Below are 16,344 nucleotides of genomic sequence, written 5' to 3' on the forward strand. Positions count from 1 at the left end.
CCAAAGGTAGGGGGGCAATCGAAGGTGGTTTTGGTGTTGCTCCACAGCTCAGCTTTGGGGCTACAAATGGGAAAATGCATTTTCCTTTCACAGCCTTTATAAGATGCTTTCTTTTCTTTTTCTCTCTTGCTGTCTCCAGAAGTCCGTGCTCTCTTTATCGCTGCCGGCTCCATGGGGAGCGTGGGGCAGGGTGTAAGTAGTGTGTCCTCAGGTGAGTGGTTGGAGGAAAGAGGTCTTGGTCTGAGGAGCTGCAAGAGAGGATCTTGAGAGAGAGAAAGGCACAGACTTAGGGGAACTTTGGACATCTTGATCTCTGGGGGCTGTTTTCTTGGGTGAGAAAAGCAGATAACCCTGCAGTCCTACGTCAAATGATGCTGGTCACCAGCCAATTCCCTGCCTCTCAGCTGTGGTTTTCTTCCCTTGTTTTTTTTGCCTGCAAAAACTCTGGGATGTTGTCAGCTTGGTGCCCTGTCGTCTTCCCGGGCTTCCCCACTGAATCCAAGGATATGTTTTCCACCAAAGGCACCTCCACACAGGGCTTTGCCCTGGAGCTGAGGATTTTGTCCCTGCTGACTGGCTCTGTCTTCTCTCTTCCAGGTGTGTGCGGCTGCTGCGGTGCCCTGCGTCCTCGCTACAAAAGACTCGTTGACAACATCTTCCCGGAGGACCCAGAGGTAAACGAGGCACTGCTTCACGTGCCGAAGCTCCATGCTGCACCGTGTTGCGGCTCTCCTGCAGCTCAGGTTGCAGGGATGCGGAGTAACCTGCCCAGAAATGGCTCCTGGGAGGCGGGCGATGCTTTGACTCCATACCACCGTGCCTGGAGGGTTGGATTTTCCTTTAAAGCTCGTTTGTGAGCAGAAATACAGAAGCAGCTCCTCCAGCCACATCGGCCTGGAGGGACAGGCTTCCTTTCCCAAAGGTGCCAGGAAGATGCTGAGGACGGGTGGATGGGAGGATGGGGGAGAGGACCTGAAGGCGTACATCCTTCCCTTTGCAGGATAAGGAAAGCAGCTTCTAAGAGTGGGGGTCTCTTGGGGCCTCAGCCATGCTTTTGAGCTCAAAAGCTGCTTATGATTCCAGGATGCGGGGAAGCTGGTTCCCTGCTTGCTGCCTCGCTGAATTAGAGATGGGGGATGCCCTGCCAGCTGCTCCTGGAGCATCCCAAATCTGGTCTCTTTGTCTACTTCTCACAGCTGAGATGCGAAGGCAGTGGAAGAGGGGTTCCCGGCTGGGGGTAGCAGGGCTGGGATTACCCAGGGAGGCGGTGAGCGCCTGTTTTGTCATGGCGCTGGCAGCAAAGCTGAACAAGAGAGGAGGCTGCTGCCGAGCTATGCGGAGAGGAGGAAGCACCGCAGTTTTCCAGGCTGCGGGGGATTGGGGCTGGCAGCTTGGCACGCTTGTGTTGTTTGGCCTCAGTAGTGTGGAGGTGTTGATGTCCCTGTCTGCCCCTGTCCCCCTCGGTGCTGGGGCATGGCTAGGGGCTGGCAAACGGTTCTCATTGTATTTACAGTGTGGGGTGCTCAATGGAGGCTTGCACTGGGGTCATCCCTGGCTGTGGTGCATCAGAGAGCCCTCAGCTGAGGCTAAATGCAATCCTCATTTGCCTTCCTTTGTGTACAAGGTGTGGGGAAGCACTGGGACGGGACTGGTGTGCTCCAGACCTCTGGTATTGCTGCCAAGGTTTGCTGCAGAGATGCTCCTGATGTTTGCCGGTTCTGGGTGTGAGGCCGTGACGCCCTGCACTGCTGTCTTTCAGGATGGTCTGGTGAAGACCAACATGGAGAAGCTGACATTTTACGCTCTGTCTGCCCCAGAGAAGCTGGATCGCATCGGTGCCTACCTCTCTGAGCGGCTAATCCGAGATGTGAGCCGGCATCGATATGGGTAAGGACTGGGACGCCGTTTCAGCCACCCCAGTGACTGGCATAACGATGGACCACTAGACAGTGGCAGGGGCTTAGAGAAGGGGGAGAATGTGTGGGGCACACAGCTTCTGCACGCTGCAAGGTGTCCTGAAGCTACGAGCATGCTGCAGAGACCTGAGCATGTTCTGCCTCCAAAAGTGAGACATGGGAAGCATGCAGGGATGTGCAAACTCCTTGCAAAGTTGCAAGGGACCAGGCGAGCTGGGAGCCATGTAGCATTTCCCTGGCATCGTGCTGTCCATGCTTGAGGAGTCTGCGTGTGTATGGTGTTTGTCCCCAGCGACAGGACTGCCATCATCCCTCCAGGCCATCATCAGGAGCCTGTGGCAACCTCCAGCCTTTTAAAAGCCTACCGTGGCTCTTCCAGAGCCAGATGGAAGTCTGACTAGGTGTGGGCAAGCAGCTAAACAGGGTGGCCTTGGCTGCAGCTTGCTGGGAGTTATTCGTGACAAGCTTGGGTGTGTTGTACCCCATGCACGTCTCTATTGACTTATGGTGATGTGGCAGAAGTGGGAGCAAGGATTAGGGGCAGCGCTCTGACGCTTTTCCAGAGACCACGTGATGGGGATGCGTTGGGCTGGATGGGGACTGCTGTGTTTGCTCTGTCCGACTTACCTGTGTGGTCCTGGCTGGGCCCCATCCCTTCGTCTTCCCTCCCCGCATCGCTTCCAGCAACGCTTTGCCATGTTTACTGCAAGGAGAGCAGCACCCACCTGAAAATAGCTGACTGCCCTGATTAGAAATGCTGGGGGAGCATGGGAGGGCTCCTTCCCTTTGAAATAGTTCCTGGATTGATTCTTGTTGTCTCCTGAACAAAGCCGCGGCAGACAAACACAGCTCAGCTTCGTGGTGCGAACTTCAGTCTGCCTCTTATCCTGGGGGAAGAGAAGCCAGCAGCCTGCCTAAGAAGTGCTAAAGTTGAAAAACCTTCAAAGCCTCATCTGCATCACCCGTCATCGGGAGTGACAGGACATTCAAAGCTCTGCCTGATGTTCTGTGGTTAAGCGGCTGTTAACAGGCTCTGCTTGCTATGTTGGGAAAAGAAAGGCTTTCAAAGATTTTTTTGACATCTAATGACAAGCCTCACTGGGTGCAGGGGGGAATATATTCCTTCCTCCACCGCCTGTGCATATAGGCACGTAATTGGGTTGGAGCACTAGCTGATTTTCAAGGTCTAACTTTGAAATGCCTTAAATCGGTTTGGATCAACCTTTCGTTTGTAGGTCAGTGTTGGCTGGAGCAGAAGGATTTGCCCCGCTGCAGACACACAGCTGGGCTTTGAAAGGGCGGCTGAGCATGTAGGTACCTGTCTCCTGCGTGTAAGATGAAGATAGCCTTGATTTCAGGCCTGTTGAGTGTCATCTTTTTGTTACTTTTATTGCTGAAAGGACAAAGTGCTCTTGTTTGAGTTTGCAGCGATGCAGCCCACCATCTGTAAGAGGATGGTTGGGGTAGGTCGGAGGTAACAACTCCACAAGTGTCCCTTTTCCCTCTTGGTGGCCTGTGTCCAGTTGTCCCCAAAAAAGAAGTCATGCTGTTCCAATAATATTGGGCCACCGGAAATTGTTTTCACCCTTGTTTCCTACGAGAAAGGAGCTTGATGCTTCATGCTGGTCATTGGTCACCTCTTCATATCATTTTACCCTCTGGGCCAGTTTTAACCCAGTTTGACAGATGGGTAGGAGCCTCACAGATCCAGGAATAGTTGGCTTCTTATTTTCGCGGTATCTGGAAGAGCTGTAATGGTGTCTGAAGTACAGGCTGCAGTCTGAGCTCAACCACATTACAGCACACCAGAGAATCTACTCAAGACTGGAGCCAGATTTCAACAGTTCTGGGGCCTCAGGAGAAGGGATCGATCTTGCTGTGTTTTACCAACTGGAACCTGGAAGTCCAGGGTTTATCAGACACCTCTTTCTCCCCGAGAGGGCAGTTGCCTCCCCAGCTCCCCTTTAGCGTGCAGGCAGGGCTGGCACAAGTAGACGCGCAGCTCCTGCCCGCCTAACTGCCAGCCAGCTCGGTGCTTTCAGGTTTCCCTCTTACAGCACAAGCTGGTGGCTGCTGTATGCCACCCAGGCTGCAAATCTGGCTATGCAAGGAGCTTGAAAAATGGAGGTTAAAGGAGGAATGCGCTCAGTGCAAAGAGATCTGTGCTTGCCACCTCCTGCTTTTGGCTGTGGCAGATTCTGGGCTTGATGTGAGCTGCTGTGATACAGATTCACAGCTGCACGGAGAGCAGGAGTCAAAGGGGGGTGGTAAGGAGCTGTAAAGTTTGTTTTGTTACCAGTGTCCAGGTCCCAGGTCCGTGTCAGTTATTTGGATACCTCAGAGGTCCTGCAAGAAGAGCTGGAGCTGTCAGACTCAGTGCAATCACCATTTCAGTTTTTTGTGTATTTTGGGCAACTCCAGCTGGAATAAATGTCTGCTCAGAGTAGTCGGAGGCTGGGGATTGCTTCTTCGCTAGGCTTTATGCACACAGTGGGCAACCAGAAACTGGAGGTCAGTGTGGTCATTGCACAAGCAGGTCACCCAGGGGCTCCGGCCACCGCGTTGGTCATGAACCAGATGCTGTCAATGCAGAAAGCACCGCAGGACCAGCCTGTGAACAGACTTCGGAAGAGCCAGCCTGAGCAACTGGTCCAATTTGTCTTGGAAATATGAAGCAACACCCAACAAATTCTTCAGCTGCAGCATAATGAGCTGGCCACCTCTGTAACAGGCACCTGATTGGGACTCATTGCTGGGCACGAGGTTTTCCAGCTTCCCATCAGAAGCAGGAGTGTCACAGGACTGGTTTAATAAATAGCCTGGAAGATGCACTGTGGCAGCTTGCAGCGAAGCCAGCTGCCAGAGGGTCGTCTGTGGGTGCGCTCAGCCTGCTTGGGAGGGATGGTGAAGGGATGCGCTGTGCTCAGGGAAGCCGTCTGCATGGCCCAGGGACCTGTCACGGGTGCGTCCCCTCGTGCTGCTGTGTTTCAATCAGGTTCTGGGCTTCCCCTGTCCCTCTTCAGCATGCAGAGCCAATACTGAGTGGTAGAATCCCGTCCCTGGAGGGATCAGGGACGAGGTAATCCTGGCGTGGGCAGTGCTGCATCCTGGTCTGTGCACTTCTGGAGGAAACCCTGCTCACCCCGGGAGCTTCGGGGGTGATGTGAATATGCTTTGCAGGGTTGCTTTATTGTGTATCTAAGCACGGCTTTTCTGGAGCACAACAGTCTAATTCTGTGTTCTCATCCTGTCCCTCCTCCCTGGCCAGGACCACCTGGGTCTGCAAGAACGGTTGCCTGTGATGCTGAGCCCACCCTGTACAAAAGCCCAGTGCTCTCGCACGGGATACAAAGACCAGTTCAGGGCAAGGGAAGCCCACAAGCAGTGCGGGGGGAGATGCAAGGTGTTGCTGGCAGCCTTGGTCCCGGGGCAGCTGAGTCTTTGCTGGGGAGCAGCCCACACCATCTAAAAATATCCCAAGGGTATTCTGAGTGTAAAAATTTTTCTCCTTGGGTTGGCCAGGGCAGGAGGTTGGCGTTTTGCTGGTGGGCACCCAGGTGGTTTGGGAGAGGGGAGGAGGAGGAGGGATGGCCGCAGGCCCGTGCTGCTGTCGGGGAGTGACCCTGGCCTCTGCCCGTTCCCAGCTACGTGTGTATCGCCATGGAGGCACTGGACCAGCTCCTCATGGCCTGCCACTGCCAGAGCATCAACCTCTTTGTGGAGAGCTTCCTGAAGATGGTGGCGAAGCTGCTGGAGTCAGAGAAGCCCAACCTGCAGATCCTGGGGACCAACTCGGTGAGTAGGAGAGCACTGGGAGGTGGCAGCAGCCTGCTGACCCCGTCCTCTGCTTTCCACCCTGCCTGTCACCCCCGCGTCTCTGCACAGTGCCAGGCCTGGAAATCTTGTTGGGAAAGGACGGGGAGCAGCTGCAGGGAAGGATTTATGGTGTCCCCTCTCATGTGTCCTGCCATGCGTGAGGTTTCTGAGACCCTGGCTGTGCTGCCCGCGCACTGTCCCTGCTGTTTGCTGTCTGTGACCAGTCGCTGGTCTCTGATCTCTGCTGCCATGCCTTCCCTCTCTTGAATTCAGCTTTTCCTAAACGAGCCTGAGGACACGAAGGCTGTCAGCAGTTTTGGACAATAGACTAACTTAGGAGGTGATCCGCATGGATTTTGGGAGCTATTTGTATTCAGAAAAGGGCTGGCTTGAACAGAGCTGCTGCTTGCAATAAATGGCTTAGCTGGACTGGGGATGTGTCGGTCACAGACATAAAATAAGGGGAAAGGAGAAGCACAGATGAGCGAAGGTGACATCCTCCCGGCATCCAAACTGCTGATCCTGGCTGGCAGCCAGCAGGCACTTATGCATGGCCTTTCTGCTGTTTTTTACCGGGAACACTGGGTGTACCTAACACCCACGCTTGCGAGGGCTCTGCCGGTGCCCGGTAGCTTGGCTTGGACAAGCAGCATCTGTCCTTGCTTCTTTCTAAGAGGGGATTTAGATGGAGATGATCATCCTGCGGGCAGGAGGGTGAACTGGGTAGATGCTCTCTCAAGCACCTGGGAAATGCATAGAGCTCAGCTCTAAGCTTTAATTCTCTGCCGTGTGCGATGCAGAGAGGGATGGTATTAATGTTTCTGCTGACGCCTCCCGGACAGGGCAGCGCTGCATCCTGCGATGCTTCTCTCCTCCAGGAACCAGCATGGTCATGGACACAGGGTTGTAAATGCCTCCACTGAGGCACGGGCAGCCGAGCGGAGACCTTTCACGCCCCGTTCTCCCTCGCAGCTAATTGCTCCCAGCTGAAAGCGATGTGAGCTGCCCATTGGCAAACCTATTAATCCACAGCCCTTGGAGAAGAGGGAGGATTGATGATGCCTCAGTTGAAACCCGCTGCTGACAACAGCTTACCGTAGCATTTTGGTGCGGTGATGCTGCTGTAAGCCTCAAATATGCTGCAGGGGCTGCCTGGGAAAGCCCCTTGCAATGGGAGCAGGGTCTCCAGGCAGCACCCGTGTCCCTCTGCCCAAGGGTGGCCCAAGCTCCATGGGAGACCAGAGAGATGCCACTTCCACTTGCTGTCCAAACCTCTTGAGATGTGCCAGAGCTGCCTGGATCCGTCCCAGTGGCAAGCAGCTGGATCTCTTGCTAAGAAAACACCCTATGTTGCAGTGCAGCCCTGCCTGCAAACACATGCAATATCCCCTTGCCCAGCCCCTGAGCTGTTCGGGAAATGCCGGGGTTGTCCCAGGGTCCAGAGGGACCTGGGGTGGAGTAGTGTTTAAAGCTCAACTCAGCCAGCATCTCCCTATTCTCTGGCTGCTCTCTGGACACTTCTCAGGTCCTTGGCGCCTGAGCAGAGCCCTAAATCCACTGGAACATGGCATGGAGCTGCGCCTCAATGGGAGCTGCCGGCATGGAGCTGGGGAGGGGACAGCCCTCGCTGCAGGGGCTCACGATGCCACAGCAGAGGCTTCAGCGTACCAGCCCCAACATGGACATCCTCAAGTGGAAGGCATTGGGTCAAGGCGAGACAGAGCCCTGCCTCATGTTTCCAGTCTGCAAACCTCCCGTGTTCAGGCACCTGTGGAGAGGAGAGATGGTCCTGGACCACAGATGCGTCTTTCCTTAGCGCTGCTGTCACTGCAGTCAGGAACCAGGAGCAGGTGTTTTAATGAGGTGTCCAGATCAGGAATGATGGTTTAGTGATGCTTTGGGGTTTTTTGCCTTCTCAAGCATAGCGGTATTCAGAGGGCACATAGCACAGAAAACTTGTGGGCTTTTATAGAAAAGTGAGCGATGATAATGAGACACTTCTTCCTATATCTGCTAATGAGGAATGTGCCTCAGGCTCGTGCTTAATTAGAGGGTGCTGTCTCAAGCAATCTTCACAATAACGGAGCTGATGGCAAAGGCGGGAGGAGGTTGTTTATAGAAACCTGCTCCAAGTGAGTCATTCTCCGCGGTGTGAAATCTCGCCTGAAACACATCTCCCTCCTCGCACAGAGCCAAGGTGTTCCGCTGCGGAGGGGCTGATCCCAAGGACCAGCCCGCTGCGCTCCACAGCCACGGAGCTGGAGGCGGCAGCGAAAATCCACCATCCCGTGATCGCTATAACCCCATCTGATAATCCCCGGGGTGAACATATGGAGCTGCAGCTTAAATCCACTTTGGTTTCTCATCCTTGTTAGGAGGCTGCTGGGCAACCTCCCTGCTTTGGGGTAGGAACCATCTAATTTCCAGCTTGATGTCATTCCCATTTTATTTTTCCTTGAACCAACACTGATCTTTCATTTAAACAGCTCTTCCCCCACCTTGATGTTCCTCTGCTAATGTATTTATGTCTGATGTATTTATAGGTGGCAGCGTTATCCCTTGCCAGCCGTTGTTTTGCTTCTCCAAGGCAGCCACACTCCTCGCATTCCCCCTGCGCTTGCTCCCTGCTCGTCCCAGCCATGTTTCAGTTGGAGCTTGTTGGCTTCGAGCACAGGAGCCCTGAGCTGCCCAGCCCCGCACGCCTTCAAACCGCAGCAGAAATAGGGTTGCATTTCAATGTTTTAAACTGTTTTCTCAGTGGAAAAGCTGCAGAGCAGCTTTCGACTGGGATGCAGTGCTCATTAGTGAAAATAAGTCACTTTCCCTGAAGGATTGATGCCTCCTTTCCTGCTGGCCCAGCTCTTGCTGGGTCATTTCCATGTGTCCTGGTGCTGCTTTTTGCCATTGGGCACAAGTTGGCAGCGAGACCTGTGTGGGTATCTCCCCTAATTGCTGCATGGTGTAGCACTCTTGTAGGGGCAGCGAAATCTTGAAGAATGAAATAGTCTGTGAGCAAGTCGCAGAGTCCTAAAAATGTCCCATAGATGGAAGAAGGAAAGGCTTTGAGGCTGATTTTTCTCTGTTCTTGGCTGCTTTTTACAAGTTCGGGCTCTGCTGGAGGCTGCAGGTGAAAAATGGATGCAGAGAGGGCAGGCAGCTGCCTCCAGCTGTTGGCAGATGTGAACTCTGTGCCGCATCCAGTGTCACTGGGCATGGTGGTACCATGCGAGGATGTCTGTCCCCTGAGGACAGAGGCGAGCAGGGCTCGCTGTGCCTGGCAGCCGCCCGAGAAGGTGCCCTCAGGGCAGAGAGCTGAACCACGAGCGCTGCTGGTGTGGGTGGGTGGGCTGGCATCCCCTGGGCCTCCACAGAATAAGGAGCGCTGATGAGGTGGTCCTGTTTGGTTGCCCGATGGCACGAAACGAGCTGCTGTCATTGGCACGGGTGTAGGATTGATACCTGCAGGTACTGGCTGCGGAGAAGCCATTTTCTTCCTTTATTTCACGATGCTTCTTGGCCATGGGATGCCTGGGACGGCTCTTCCAGAGCTGCCTCAGGGAGCTCCGTTACTGCTCCTCACTCTGAATCCTGCCCTTGCCTCCGGTTGCACGTGGAGTTGTCATAAGCTTAAAAAAACTACTTTGTGAGCTGCCTGGTACAGAGGTTCCTTATATAACAGTCCTGCATTTTTCTGGTGAGTAAGAGGAGTTTATCAGTTGGAGCCAGTCCCTGCACTCTGGGAACAGTTCCTGGCAGGGCTGAGCCGGCTCCTTTCCTTTCACAGAGCCAGCTTTTGCAGCTGACGTTATTAATAGCCCGGCGCAGCGAGCGCATGCTAATCAGCGCCTGTGTGATGTGCTGGGACGGGCGGACTGGCTTTGCCAGCTGCGGAGGGGCACCGGTGGGTCATTTGCCTGCTGCTGTCCTGGCAGGGCTGGATGCTAGCAAATGCAGAAAGCAAGAAGTGAGAAAAGCCTGCAGAGAGGGTCGGGGTAAAGAAGGAGCTCCCGTGCAGCATGGCATCTCCAGAGGGTGCTGAGCACCCTACGAAATGCCGGGTGGACAGGTAACCCCGTGGAGGTAGGTTAGATTCTCCCAGCTGGAAGAGGAACCTAGTAGTCCTGATGCCTTGGCCCAGGACAGCTTGCCTGAGTGATGTGGGATTGCTCGGTGTGACCACAGAGCTTCATGCCACGCTGTCATAAGCAATGGGGCTGCACCGGCATTGGCACCGCTTCGTTGCTCTCCCAGTGTTGCTGGCTAGCAGTTAGCAGCTGGGATGGTTTTGGGGATTGCTTGGACAGGGAGTATCCTCTCCCTTCATTGCATGCCCATGCAAATGCCCTCATCTGTCCCAGCATGCTGAAGCAGATGCAGCACGGGAGCACAAAAGCAGCCAGCAGCTTTCTCTGCCCAAAGTCTTGGCAAGCAGCTGCTTATGATTTGCTCTGAGTAGGATGATAAAGCACAGGGACTCGCTGGCACGATGCTTTTCTCAGGCCAAGGATAAACCTCGTCCGTTCACAGCACTGGGCACTGTTGCATGGATACAGGCTGAATGCTCTGTATGTTCCAGCCAGAAGTTGATGCCTTAGATTTTGTGGCAGCTTTTGCGCTATTGAGTTTTTATATATTTTTCCTTTTTTAAAGCTACCCCTGTCAGCGTGACTGGATGAGTTGAGGTTCCCCCTTCCTGCCCGACCCTTTGTTCCCATCTTTTCATGAATAGGCTTTGGAATTCAGAGGAAAGCTTGAAAACATGTTTATCCTTTCTTCTTCCTTAATTCTGCCCCTGAAAGCTTAAAAGCCAGATCTGCTGGTCAGCTGGCATTTCTGGCAAGCTCCACGCCTGTTGGCGTGGCCATGCTGGGAGGGAGCGATGGGACCTCGTGCTGCTGGGTGCTGCGGGTGAGATCTGGGATGTTGTTAAGAACCTGCTTGCAGTTGGTTTCTCCACTGGCATTTCCAAGGCTGTTTTCGCCCCTGCAGCAGTGTTTGGGAAATGTTGGCTGGGTTTTGTGCTGTCTGGGAGGATGGAAAGAAGCTGGGGGCAAATTTATCCTGTTACGAGTGTGTGCTGCATATTAGGGATCCCTAACTCAGAGCCTCATTGCACCCCTAAATGCCCTTTACAGGGATCTCTAGGGGTTGCGGTGAGGTTTGCAGCATCTGCAGCCAGGCCTGGGTGCTGCTGGAGCTCGGTGGAGCTGTGCGGTGGCAGGTTCCCGCTTGGGGACCCCAAGTCCTGGGTGCAGCCGGGCAGCCTGACTTGTCATCCCGAGCACACACCGAGCTGCTGTAGTGAAGAGCCCTGTGTCACACTGCTGAAGCCCACAAATGTTTGTTGGTTTGGAGAGGAATTTTAAGAATATTTTTGCCATGGCCTCTGAGCTGACGCCCTCTTTCTTCTCTCCCAGTTCGTGAAGTTTGCCAACATCGAAGAGGACACCCCATCTTATCACCGCAGCTACGACTTCTTTGTCTCCCGCTTCAGTGAGATGTGCCACTCCAGCCACGACGACCTCGACATCCGGACGAAGTGAGTGCTGCGAGCGGGATGTCCTGGCCCCGATGGCTCTGAGAAGATGTCCTGGGGGGGCTTCCCTGTGCCCCCAGCCTCTGCCTTTCCCAGAGAGGTGCCTGCTTTTGGGGACAGGTTGGATGGGGGCTGCACGGATTGACTGCTTTGTGCTGTGATGGAGGTGCGCAGTGATTCCCTGAGCTGGGCACGCTCAGGCTGCTGTTCTCTACCCTCCCTTATTTTCCAAGCATTAAACCCTGTTGACTGCATGGGAGGATGAAACAGGAGCCTAGAAAACACAGTGCAGCTCATGTCCAACCTCTGTTGCTGTATGGGATATTGTGTGCGGCATTACACGTGTGTAATTACAAGTTGGTTTGCATTTGCTGTCCTGAGAGTGGGGCAGCTGTGCTCACTCTGACCACAGCTGGTGACAGGACAGGGGACAAACATGCCCTCGGGCTTCTGGCTTCTTTTCTTTGGCCAAAATGTGAGCAGGTAACACCTGCGGTCTGCCCGTCACAGGGCTGCCTCAGTGCATCTTTAAGCATTTATCGTCTTTGCTCCAGGGCCACAGCCCGCGGACAGCCGGAGCTCGGAGCAGGAGGTAAGGAAGTTATCCAGGCCCCAAAAGGAAGGATGGTGAGGATGGGAGGAGATCCCCCACTCTTAGCAGAATGAATGTTCACTCAAAAACTGCCTCCTGCAGCTACGTGGTCTGTTATTTTCCACATTTAAGGGCGGTTACATCTCTCTAGACAGCGTTGAGGACTGACTTGCTTTGCCGTGATGGGAAATGTACCCCGGGGGGATTAATTACGACTAAAACAGACAGATTAATGTTGTTTACTGCTGCCAAGACCAGGCCTGTCGGTGGTGTATTTAAAAAGACCCGGCGCTTGAAATGGCCCTGTGAGGCACTGATGGCATAGCACCTGTGGCTCTGGGCAGGAGGCCACTGCTGCCAGAGACAAGTTTTAAGTAGAGCCCAGATGTCAGGCAGCATTAGAGCACATCGTGTTGGTGCTGTTCCCAGAGCTGCTGTACCAGGGACCGGTTGTCTTGCGGGTGGGTGAACCCCTGAGGTTCACCACTGCTCGTGGAGGCTTGTCTCTAACGACCAGGCTTGCCTCCTTTTAACTCTGCAGACTCACAGGGGTTTTTTTTCCTTAATAAGGAAATAATGTCGAAGGCTCATTATTTTCACTTGACCTTCAGGGCACTGGTGATGCTGGCTAAATTGCATTGGAGGCTGGAAGAGAGAAGTTCTGCAGCTCCTGTAATTAAAAAGGAGCACACTGTTTTCTTGGGCCTTTGGTCCAGCCCAAAGCTCATTCCTCAAGAATTGTGTCTCGGTCAGGTTATTGCCTTGGTCAGATCTGCGAAATGTGCTAGGGACACCTGAGAGCCGGTTATTTCTGCAGATAAGCATGTACTATCTTTCTCAGGCATTAACAGTGGGTGTTGAGGGGCTGGTTTCAGACCTGGGAATCCTGCTGTGTAGGGAAATTTTTATTGATGACTTTATTAACTAGAGCAGAGTCGGGATTTTCGGACCCAGAAGGGACGCTGGTGTCAAAAAGCACCTAGGCTTCCCTAGCATCCAGCATCCCCGTGGGTGCAGCTCGGCTCTGCAGCTGCTGGGAACGGGGGAAATGGGAAAACCCTCCATGCGTGCCACAGCCAGAGAACGGAGACTCGCTAGAGCCAAACCCAATTCTTCAGAGAGCCCAGGCTTGCCGATGCCACCTCTCCATCTTGGCTAGTGCGTGCTGTGGAGATGTGCGGCTGCTGCTCGCCCGGGCCTCCTGGGAATGGTGGATGGGAGCTGGCTGCTGCTGCCAGGATGATTTTTAGCTGGTTCGGAGCCTTTCCAGCTCGCATCTGTTGGGCTGCGGGAAGCCATGTCTCTCGGGGATGCGAGGCAGTAGGATTGCCTTGGGGTATACCAGGCCTGGAGCTGGGATTGAGAGCAGCCCTGAGAAGAAGGATTTGGGGGTACTGATGGATGAAAAACCAGACATGAGCTGGCAATGTGCGCTCGCAGCCCAGAAAGCCAACCATGTCCTGGGCTGCATCCCAAGGAGCGTGGCCAGCAGGTCGAGGGAGGGGATTGTGCCCCTCTGCTCCCATCGGGTGAGACCCCACCTGCAGTCCTGCGTCCAGCTCTGGGGTCCTCAGCACAGGACAGACATGGACCTGTTGGAGCGGGTCCAGAGGAGGTCACAGAAATGGTCAGAGGGCTGGAACACCTCTGCTATGAGGAAAGGGGCTCTGAGCAACCTGGTCTAGTTGAAGATGTCCCTGCTCATGGCAGGGTGTTGGACTAGATGACCTTTAAGGTCCCTTCCAACCCAAACCATTCCGTGATTCTATGATTCTACAACTGGGGCATCACCTGCACGAACCCCTCCAGCAGTGCAGAAGTCAATGTCTTCTCTCCGACTTCCTGCACAGCTTCATCCGTATATATATATATCTGTATATAAATGTAAAATAACGTATGCTATATAGATATGTAGCATTTTCGTGTCAATTTGTTCCCTAGGATCCGGATGTCTGGCATTAAAGGCCTGCAAGGAGTGGTGAGGAAGACGGTGAACGATGAACTCCAAGCCAACATCTGGGACCCACAGCACATGGACAAAATCGTGCCCTCACTGCTCTTCAACTTACAGCATGTAGAGGAGGCTGAAAGGTGAGGGCTTGCTGCTGCCGTGACCTATCTGCTCCACCAGCAGCTTCAGGGCCCTGGGACTGCTTTTGCCAAGGTTTTGCAAGGCAGAGGCATTGCAGGCTGATTTGTGCCTGGAGCTCATGAAAAATGCGGCCAGTGGCTAGAGGGGAAACCCTGTGAGTATCTCACTGAAGGATGCTGCAGGTGGCAGGAGCTCTTCATGTCACCCGGTGCTGCGTAAGTTACTGCTATCTTGGCCACTGCAGGGCACCGTGGCTCCCGTGGAGCAGAGAGCTCTCCGCACTGTCCCTGCCGTTAAGGCATGCTGTTTGCAAAGGCTCTGAGCTGCCCATTCAGTGGGCTGACCTCTGTGAGGGATTCCTGCTTAAACGCTACCGAAGCAGTTATTTTAAAGGCAGGCAAGAAGAATCTCAGGAGCCGAAATATGGCTTTGCTCACTGACCCTCCATTCTTCCAGCGTAACCCCCTGCCGGCTGCGTGCTTGCCACCAGCTGGGTGTTTGAAGGGGAGATGCTTAGCTGAGAAGAGCAGAGCAGAGAAGCAGGCATGAATTCCTCCTGGGATTTTCCTTTTGAAGGTTAAGAGAGTTGTGGCAGCCCTGGGAAGCTGGCTTCTGACCAGATGCCTTTTCCCTTTTTCCTGTAAACTGAAGCATCAAGGTGATAAAAGCATTCATGGTGTTTGCATGATGCCAGACAAGCCCAAGTGTGGAAAAAAGGGATGGATCTCCTCCTGGGGTGTGCGTGTTCAGGGTGACTTGTGCCGGGCTGTGACTGCTTTGCTCTTCCTCCCCGTGGAAGCTGTGTTCACCCTGGGAGGACGTTATGTCCTGCGTCCTCACTGGTGAGATCCCTTCCCCTCCAGCACTGAGCACCGTGATCGTCATCCCAGTCCCAGGGACGCAGGGGCTGTCCCTGCTGCCTGGCACAGCCTGGTGCTGCAAGCAGGGCCATCCTGGCACGTCCCCCTCCTCTGCAATCCGTGCACCCGTGCTTGCTCTCTGATCTGGCTCAAATCCAGCAGCGCTTTATCACTGGGCTATACTGGGATGGAGCTGCCTGGCAGGGTGACGTTTGACTGCTGTGGGGTGGCTGTGGGCTGCGTGAGGGGTAGCCCACGGCCCTGCGCAGCACGGGGTGCGGGCAGATGCCAAAACCATTTTGCTCCAACCCTCCCTGGCCGGCTTCTGTGCCTCTTCTCCCCCACTGCTGCCACACACTCAGCGCCGCTCTCATCGCCCTCCTCTGCTTTCACAGCCGCTCCCCCTCCCCGCTGCAAGCCACGGAGAAGGAGAAGGAGAGTCCTACGGAGCTGGCGGAGAGGTGTCTGCGGGAGCTGCTGGGCCGAGCGGCGTACGGCAACATCAAGAACGCCATCAAACCCGTACTCATGTAAGTCGCCCATCCCTCATTTTTGGCACAAAGGAAACTGAGGCACTGGAAAACAGCCAGTGCGGGCCAGAGCTGGCGCGAAGGCATGGGCTCCTCTGGCTCGCCTTGGCACGGCACTGGAGACGGGAACTTGGTTTCAGGCTGAACTCTCATTTTTGGATGCAGCGAGGAATATAGCATGGGATAGATAGCTGTCGCTGAGAAAAGTCACCTGGGAGAGGAGTTTGTGTCCCTGCCCTTGCCTGCAGCACTTGGTTCCTGCTGCTTCTGCCTGTCCCTGGTGCTTGGTGCCGCTTTGCACCCCTGCAGGGTTTGTGGGACCAACAGTTACTTTCATCTCCATTTCCATCTCTTTCCCAGCCACCTGGATAACCACTCACTCTGGGAGCCGAAGATCTTTGCCACTTGCTGCTTCAGAATCATCATGTACTCAATCCAGGTGGGGAGCTGGCGGGACTCTGGCTGGCGGCACCGGTTGGGGATGCATGTGCATGCTTGGGAGCATCCACGTCTGCCTCCACGCCTGGGCTGAGTCAGAGCCGCCGCCGCATTGCCGCATCCCGGCAGCGCCGAGTCCGAGCGCTCGCAATGAGCTCGGCCACCAAACGTGTCCCAAAATGGGCTGGAGACAGGCGCAGCCCGGGTGTATGGCAGCGTGGGCTGGGGGCCCCATGGGCATGTGGGGAAATGGCTGATAGGTGTTAGTTAACCTGGCTGTGTGCCAGCCGTACGTGTTTTAGGATGCTGCTCAGGGAGCCTGTATCTCAGTCCCGGGAGCGATTCCCTCCCTCTCAGCGAAAAACAAAGCCCTGCTGAATCAGACGGGCTAGCAGCGTGCTGTGAAACACTCCAAAGGAAGCAGTTGGGCTTCCATGGAAAGCTGCCTCTTTCCAGATCGTTGCTGTGTAAATCAACCCAAGCTTCTCATCCCCACAGAAAAGGAGAGGGGCTGTCTGGGGAGAAAAGTGCCCTGGACAAACCAGGCATTGCGACAGCACCTGC

General features: G+C 54.5%; 1 protein-coding gene across 4 annotated transcripts in view; it reads left to right on the plus strand.

Annotated features, from left to right (window-relative positions):
- EFR3B (EFR3 homolog B) overlaps positions 1–16,344 on the plus strand; it is a 43,186-nt gene that overhangs the window by 11,418 nt on the left and 15,424 nt on the right. For all 4 annotated transcript variants that reach the window (XM_049818726.1, XM_049818727.1, XM_049818724.1 and 1 more), the window contains exons 2-8: positions 598–674; positions 1,760–1,887; positions 5,561–5,711; positions 11,150–11,271; positions 13,802–13,951; positions 15,208–15,342; positions 15,703–15,781. In XM_049818726.1, coding sequence (XP_049674683.1) covers positions 598–674; positions 1,760–1,887; positions 5,561–5,711; positions 11,150–11,271; positions 13,802–13,951; positions 15,208–15,342; positions 15,703–15,781 — 842 coding nt within the window. The remainder of the gene's footprint in view (positions 1–597; positions 675–1,759; positions 1,888–5,560; positions 5,712–11,149; positions 11,272–13,801; positions 13,952–15,207; positions 15,343–15,702; positions 15,782–16,344) is intronic.

This window comes from Accipiter gentilis, chromosome 16, assembly GCF_929443795.1.
Source record: "Accipiter gentilis chromosome 16, bAccGen1.1, whole genome shotgun sequence".
NCBI lineage: Eukaryota > Metazoa > Chordata > Aves > Accipitriformes > Accipitridae > Astur > Astur gentilis.